Genomic DNA, 8,673 nt, shown 5'->3' on the forward strand with positions numbered 1-8,673 from the left:
ACCCCCCCCCCCCCCCTGCTGGCATTCACTGAGACCCTCTTTTAATATGCCTTGCACCCCGGGAGCTCTTCAAGTCTGACGGATATTGCTTTTCTCTGTCAGACACCTGGACGAGCAGCAGAGAGCCGTACAGGATCAAGCAAACGTCCCGCTCCATTCATCTTAGTTCAGTTTATTTATCTAGTGACAGGGCCGCTCGCTGTTCACTTGTTTTGACTTCTTGGGTTGTTTTAGAGAACGTTAAGGAAGGCTTTGGTCTAGAGAGGTTTGATCTTAAACTCCTAAAGAGCCTGTGTAAAACTCAAAACTGCTATTATGATAACAAAAAAGGCATATTATATAGAATGAGTCCAACATTGGTCCAAGGCAAACAGAGAAATATATCTGAAGTAGAAGGACGATTTATTTCAAGGAATAAAGTAAAAAGGTCTAGACTAAAGATACGAGGTTGAGAGTAAGAATTATAAAGTATTTTAGTGTTATACTGCAAGTTGGACTTCATTTTCAACCATTCCACTATATTTTCATAATGCAAAATTAAAAACAATCCTTCTGCCGTCGGACTAAGTTTCTTATATCCTGCCCAAGTCCTTCACTAATTCACAGGGAAGAGCAGCACTTTGAGTATAATAACGTTCCACTCCCACTCCAGACAATGTGCATTCAGCTTAATGTCATGCTTCCTTTTTACTGTGCGGCTTCAGATGTCAGCTGTGAAGTTTGGGGAGCCCGGGCAAGTCCCCTCTCTGCTGGTGGTGTCCAACATGCACATGTATTTCCTGGAGATGACATCAGAAACCCAGTGAGTAGAGCCACTTCACAGACTAGAAACAAACATAGTAAGTGGCTTACACTGTATAGTGATATGCATTCTTGCAGTATTATATGCATAACACGTATCTTGGAAGTATAAAGTCAAGTCTGTGAGATATTTATACAACACATTCCAATTGATCAAAAGGGTAATTAAATCCTGCTGGACTGGACAGAGGTTCAAAAGAGGGCGCCACTCTGCAGCTAACAATTATGACTTTTAACGTGTGTGTGTGTGTGTGTGTGTGTGTGTGTGTGTGTGTGTGTGTGTGTGTGTGTGTGTGTGTGTGTGTGGTTCCACACACTCCAGATAGGATGTGGATTATATTGCATAACCTGTTTTCTGGGTCACATCTTGAGAACACATTGACCTCGCAGTGTCTCTGGACTGTGGAGTATTTGTTTTATAGTTTTAACCCCTTGTATTGTTTTTCTTTCTTTCCTACCACATGCATGAAAACCTTACTAGGAAATAATGCCAATACACCATTGAATATTGAAATATACATGTTGTATATTGTGCACATTTTTACTTCTTTTGTAAATTTAAATATTTCTCTTATCTCTTAAAGGACTTTTATTTAAATATCTTTATTCGTTTTTATTTTATATTTGTATTGCACTTGTTCTAACTTGTATTTACATGTTTATATACTATTTTAATTATTATTTATCTTTTATTTTATAATGGAAAAACTGTCATTAAAACCCATTTCCCACATTATTGTGATTTTTATGATGAAAGTAACTGTGACTTGTTCGTGCAAGAAGTCCAACTATTATTTTGACGTTATATTTCCATCTTTAAAAAAACAAGGTAATTCATAAGTTATTGCCATGTAAAGTAAACTCTGGCTTAACAAACACATTTTAAAGTGTTGTTCTGGCAGTCACACCTCCAAGTGTCACAGGTCATGTAAACCATTTCATCTGTCTACGCTGCGACTACATTTTCACTTTCTGATGCCTGATATTCCTCCCAGCAGAGGCCAGCTCTCCGATTGGCTGCAGAAGCGGGACAGCCACCCAATCATGGAGCTCAGCTACCTGGAGGTGGGACTTGGCTCCCAGTGCATCCACATGGCGTTTGGGGGAGTGGCCTACACCCTCCTCGTGAGGGACAGTTTACGCTGCAAACGCTTCTTTGGCCTCCTGACAGGTAAAAGAAGCACTGCCAAACACAATGTTTAATGTATGGAAAAACATATAAAAGTCACTTTAGAGGGAGGAACTCACTGAGCCTGTTCTTTCTGTACTAACTGGACTAAGCAGTTTTCCTAAGGTCGCTCTGAGGGGATGGAAAATAATTACTTTTAAAAATAGCTGTGCTGTTGAATGCCGTGTGTGTGTGTGTGTGTGTGTGTGTGTGTGTGTGTGTGTGTGTGTGTGTGTGTGTGTGTGTGTGTGTGTGTGTGTGTGTGTGTTCCCCTCACAGGCATTGTGCCACAGACAGAAACTAATACTATACCATATGAGAGCGACGTGACGCAAACCTCTGCCCCCCACAGTATGGGGTTCACACAAACTGAGCACATCCTGCCCAGCGGCCGAGAAGAAAACCTTTTTATTAGAAGGGGCTCGGGGCTGGAATGTCTGGAAAAATATGGAAAATGAATCTTACAATCTCCAGTTCCGTGAAGTAAACAGGAAAACATGTTACATTTTGGGACATTTGTAACAGACAGAGATTTTCCACCAATTACTGTTTCGTATTATCGATGAAAGGGTACAAAACATTGAACCAGCAAACAGACACGCTGATTAGAAGAGCAGTCTCAACTTTTTCCACCAGTCCCCGCATCCAGCTGCTGTCTGAGGGGCTTCTGTCCAGCTTTCACTCACACACAATCAAGCAGGAACATTCTTGGAAGAACATGAAAAGTGTTGTTTGGTACATATTCTTCGAGCAATTCATTCAGTTGGACACAAAAACGTTTTAACTCATTACATTTGTCCGTTATTTTACTCCGTGAAAAATCAAACGAGACCAGGCCAAGCATATGAAAATTATTAAATACAAAAAAGTCTTCTTCTACCCAGAATAATGTCATAATAAAGCAAAAACATTTGAAGCATCATATCATCGGGAAGAAATGACTAGACCTATGTTACATATTTGTGCTGTGTCATGACATGACATGAAAATGTAACGCCAGATTGCCTGTAATGATATCCTTTATTTTTTGCACACGCATCAGCATTGTGGTCGTGTTTCCCTAAATCCAACCAATCCTTTTATCCCTCCATTTGTTCCTAGCGTCCCCTGTATCCTCTGGGAGCTTTTTTACTTGTATCCAAATTCATAAACAGCTGATTTAAGCTATTTTTTTGTCACCGAAATTCATTCCAGATTGCTCTAACCAAGGGCAAAGAGCTTGTCCAAGACATGAATAATAGTTTTCCTTCCCTTAATTCTAAACACTTACACACAAAGTATACAAGGTCTATATTTCCTTAGATCTGTTACAACCTGAGCTGTTATTGTGGCAAACTATGTATTTCCTAATGCCGAATTAACCTCAAAACAGCTGTTGTAAGATTCTGTCAGAAGTACGGGAAAGCTTAACCAAAACAAACTCGGTCTATTGTCCAAGCTGGCTCCCATCATGCGCACGAAGATGAAAGCTGCAGTGACGGAGGACTCTGAAGTTTGAAACTAAAACAGTTTTCTGGATTTCAGAAACAAACCCAGTCTGACACAACTTTATTGAAACAGGAGAGATAACACGAGACCTCTTAAATCTGCAGCCAAGAGACAAAAGAGTCCAGAAGTTGTGTTGCTGATCTTCTGCTGTCGTTGGCATGTTGAGATGGATATGCCAGTCTCTTGTTGTACTCGGTAGGAGCGATGAATGTATTTGGGTTAGAGTGAAATGCCCCTTTTTTAGGTGTTGTTTTTGAATCCGTTCCCTTTTCATACGTCTCCGCTGTCCGACGTATCAAACGGGGCTTTGGTGTTTGATTTCGTGTGAAAATGATCGGGGGCATTGTTGTTGGTGTTGTAGCCAGCCAAACAGTCTGGGACTGAAACAAGAGGAAGCAGGAGTATTGACACAGAGCAGAGCCCCAATCAAAGCCTGTTGGGGGTTCCAAACGTCTGGTAACCTTTGCTTGCTTCTGATTGCGATTCGACATGACACCTTGCTAAAACTGTCCATGTTAGCAAGTTATATTAGCTCTGTTTCTCCTCAGTGCAGATTTTCGTGATCAAGCTTTGTTTCAGGGTCAAGTATCTTGTTGAGGCATTCAAACAAACATTTTAGTTTCAAAATGATTACAAGGCCGATTACAGAAACAAATGTGACACTAAAACAATACAAGAGACAGAACAGGGCAGGAATGTTATATTTTCTCCAACAGCAACCTTCAGCATCCATTACAATTCAACAGTGAAACCATGGGATTAAGGGTTGTGGTGCAAAGTTGGTTAGTAAAGTGTTCACTGCAGTCCAAATGTTGTATTTAATTCATGTCTTACTTTGTTTTCACATTATCCCAAGTGTTTCTACAATTTTCTAGAGCAACATATTGTGGTTCTCGGACAAAAGTTCAACTTCAAATCATTGATTGATTTTTATCCAGTTATCCAACACAATGTTAGATCCTGGACTATTTTGACTATATATTCTAACTCAGGGGTGCCCACACGTTTTCAGCTTGGGAGCTACTTTTAAAATGACCACGCCCAAAAGATCTACCTACAGGGCCGCCCCTGCCCAATCTGTGTCCTGAAGATGAGGAGGTGAGGCCCCCTCATAACTGCATGAACCTGTATGGCACAATACAACTCAGACTGGCTTACCTGTATGTCAATCAAGTGGCAAATGCCATAGTGAGGATGGATGATAGGCTGACTTTAAAAAAAAAAAATTAATTAATTAATTTTTTTTTTTTTCAATGCCATGCGATCTACCCACACGAGCAAACTAGCCGTTTCCATGTCCTATTCTACGTTTCCTTTAAAAAGAAACTACTTCATTTAGTGTCTTACTCACCATGTCCGTTTGTCTGGAAAAGGAAGAGACCTCTGTAGATATTTCGTCTCTAGTTATTAGAAAACAGGCTGAGCAAACATTTGTGTAACTCGACCCGCATCCCCCTCCAGGACATCAGTTGTCTTCTGAGCAGTGCAGGAGGAACTCAGATTTGTTTGACATGAAACTGCTTTTATTTAACAGTTGTCATCATTGAGTCCATTTCTTCTGGACAGAGTACCTCTATGGATCATTTGTTTACCATTTCCTTAATGTACAAGACGGGTTGAAACCTTTACCATAAGTGTGGAAAGTTGGCACTGATTCAGATTCCTCGTCTTGTTCGCTCCTTCTTTGGTCAGATAGTTCCTGTTGTATTCAGAAATGAAACGCCTTCACACACACCTATAAACAAACTTCTGGGAATAATGGAATGTGGTTTTTTTTTTCCAGTGGAAAAATGATATTCATGAGACTCCCTTTTCTGCTCGCTGAACCTTCCTACTTCCTAAGAAGGGTTTTGACCATCTTTTTTTCTTTTCAGTGTCCCCTTTAAAAACCCTTTTTTCTAAAGTCCGTCTATTGTAACTTGAGTGTGGAGCCACACTACAGATACCCTCTTACCCCCGTATTGTTGCCACACTCACTGATACGCTACAATTGGTAAATGTGAGCGTGACACAGCGCATTGTGTTCCCAGCCTTTTCTCACCCACGGCTTCTATGGAGAGGAAACGTTACACCTGCAACGAGAGACCTTTTGGCTTTTTTATCATAGTTGTAGAGAAGGAAGGAGTCTCAGATTCATTTGGCTTTCGTGCTTTCAAGAATTTCTGGGTGTGACATCTTTTTAGTCCACTTTACCTTTTTCTGTGTCCTTCAAAAGCTAAAAGGACGTTTTTTCTAGATGCTGTCATGCCTGCAATTTGCTATGCTGATCTAGGCTTACCCCGTAGAAATCTGTAACAGTTTGTTTTATCAAAAAGTCAACAATGACTATCGAATCCAAAAGGCATCCTCTATTTCCTCCCAAGCGTCTGATGAAAGTCAGCGCACATGCTTCCATTTACTCCCAGATGTGCTTCTTACACGCAGCTCTTCACCTTCACAGCTGTTCCAACAGGCTCAGAGCTTGTAATGCAACTTTGGTCGGCTGATAGCTATCACAGTCTAAATCACCGTTCCTTCTTTGGTTTGGAAATAGGTTTTTAATGTTTGGTCGTTTCAGATTTTACAGTTATGAGTATAATCACTATGGGTTAATCGGTTGATTGTTTTAGTGTTAGTAGTAATGTAAATAGGGAACAATAACCATTACTCTCTGTTATCCAAGTTTACATCTACAAATTGCTCATTGTACTCATTAAACATATCCATAAAGACACGCAATTTACAGTAATAGGAAGCTAGGAAACCAACCAAAAGCAATAATATGACAGAAGTCTGGTTTTATTACTTCTCACTTGATTTGTTGCCTAAGGAAAAATATTCCTGATAAGTTTAGGGTCTCAATCACTAGTTTGCTTTTTGGCTTTGGTACCTTATGATTGACAGGTTGATATTGCAGAGTTAGGTTTGGGGGCTGTCCGTGTTTTGGTATTGAAAGTCTGTTTTCAGGTCATAACCCTTAAATCTAATCGCTTGGTTACCTACAATCGTCTTGTTTAGTTTTCAAATGTATTTAGCTCCACCCTCATGTCACTTCTGGTTCCATCAAACAACAAGGCTTCGTCCAATATGCCAAACTCAAGGCCTCAAAACCAAAGTCAACGGTGACTTGGTCTACTTCTTACAAATAAACACATTGATATTATATATGTTTGAATTGTTTGTGTCCTTATTTCCTCAGGAATTGTGCGCGAGATGGCTCACAAATCCGACAGCAAGCTGGAGTCCATCTCCACCACGAGGCTCAACCCTCAGCACCATCTCTGGTACGTCCCACTACAGATGCAACGAGACAATGGCAGCCGCCTGTGATTGGATTTGTGAAAATGCTGGAAGATGTGGTCGAAATACCGTAGTTAAGAGTTAAAGAGAGTTCTAACACTGCACACATCTTTGCTTGATTACAATCAGCCTTTTTCTTTTTTGGACTTCAATTTGTAAAGCCGGCACCACTAAATTAGCGGGGGAACCACATGTTAATGTATGCCATGTGTAGCGCAACAAACCCTGACTCATGCACCAGTACTTTCTCAACACCTGATGCTTGTAGCAGTTTGGGTAGTGGGCTTTGTAGAAACACTCTGTAAAAGCCCCTCATTCCCAATGTCACTACTTACAAATACTTCAGTACATTTACTTAGTTCCTCTCCTGCATTCTAGTTCCTTTACCAAGCCAAACATGCTTTATCCATTTTAACCCAGGTACCAACGCGCTCTTGTATTTTTAAAGAATCGTCCAATTTGTCATCTGCTCGATGGTCAACTTAAATGGAGACGAATCAGAGCAGCGCCTTGATGTGCAGCGAAGCGCTAACCGCAGTCTCACACTTCCTTGGTTTTCACAATCCAAGCTCTGTCAGCTATTATTATGTCAATTATCCCCTTTGCTTCACAGTTACTGGGAAGTTCACTCCGTGATGCTCAAGTGCTTCCATCTGAGACAGCATGGCAGCACCGCAGACCCTGTTATACATGAAAACACTGGCAGTGCTTTTATTATTCTAACGTTATTGATCTCTTCTGATCTTTCCAGGCCTCTGGTGTGTGAAGACATCCAGGCAGACATGGAAGATGGACAGCTGCAGTTTTTCTACATCCTGGCTTTTGTTCTGCAAGGTGACATTTATTCAGCAAAACACTAATACGTTGTGAACTTTATTTTGCATCACGTTTTCAGCTCACTATTTTTCTCTCATATCAGGTCGTCTACACTGAACAAAAATATAAACGCAACACTTTTGTTTTTGCTCCCATTTTTCATGAGATGAACTCAAAGATCTAAAACATTTTCTATATACACAAAATAACCATTTCTCTCAAATATTGTTCACAAATCTGAACAAATCTGTGATAGTGAGCACTTCTCCTTTGCCGAGATAATCCATCCCACCTCACAGGTGTGGCATATCAAGATACTGATTAGACAGCATGATTATTGCACAGGTGTGCCTTAGGCTGGCCACAAGAAAAGGCCACTCTGAAACGTGCAGTTTTGTTTTATTGGGGGGGGTCTGGGGGGGTCCGAAAACCCTAGGGTTAAACCCTAACATGTCACCCATTGAGCATGTTTGGGATGCTCTGGATCGGCGTATACGACAGCGTGTTCCAGTTCCTGCCAATATCCAGCAACTTCGCACAGCCTCAGGGTCTGGGGGGGTCCGAAAACCAGTCACTATCTGGTGTGACCACCGTTTGCCTCACGCAGTGCAACACATCTCCTTCGCATAGAGTTGATCAGGTTGTTGATTGTGGCCTGTGGAATGTGGGTCCACTCCTCTTCAATGGCTGTGCGAAGTTGCTGGATATTGGCAGGAACTGGAACACGCTGTCGTATACGCCGATCCAGAGCATCCCAAACATGCTCAATGGGTGACATGTTAGGGTTGGGGTTTAACCCTAGGGTTTTCGGACCCCCCCAGAGCCCCCCAATAAAGCAAAACTGCACGTTGGGAGACACGTGATTTATGTTTATTTTTACTTGGTGGGTAGGTCCTTAGTGATTTCTCGATGTCCATTGGCCATTTCAGAACATGATGGCTGCCGGCCGAGATTTCCTTGACGGACACACGAATCCACCAATCTCACACAGTGCAAAGTCAAGCTGCTTTGAGCGGCCATATTGCCTGCTGTGCCCTGGTTACAGTCTCACAGGAGATACCGCTGGAAAGCTACACTTTCAGCGATTCCGCGGATCTCTGAATCATATTTCTACTCCTTGT

The 8,673-nt window shown here is 41.5% G+C and overlaps 1 protein-coding gene across 1 annotated transcript in view; it reads left to right on the forward strand.

Annotated features, from left to right (window-relative positions):
• Positions 1-7,596, forward strand: part of stk11ip (serine/threonine kinase 11 interacting protein) — a 20,568-nt gene extending 12,972 nt beyond the window's left edge. The window contains exons 20-23 of the mRNA XM_010785430.1: positions 602-802; positions 1,800-1,972; positions 6,636-6,720; positions 7,488-7,596. Of these exons, the coding sequence (XP_010783732.1) occupies positions 602-802; positions 1,800-1,972; positions 6,636-6,720; positions 7,488-7,596 (568 nt within the window). The remainder of the gene's footprint in view (positions 1-601; positions 803-1,799; positions 1,973-6,635; positions 6,721-7,487) is intronic.
• Positions 7,597-8,673: the final 1,077 nt, after the last annotated feature.

Source organism: Notothenia coriiceps, unplaced genomic scaffold (genome assembly GCF_000735185.1).
Source record: "Notothenia coriiceps isolate Sejong01 unplaced genomic scaffold, NC01 NC01_scaffold00027658, whole genome shotgun sequence".
Taxonomy (NCBI): Eukaryota; Metazoa; Chordata; class Actinopteri; order Perciformes; family Nototheniidae; genus Notothenia; species Notothenia coriiceps.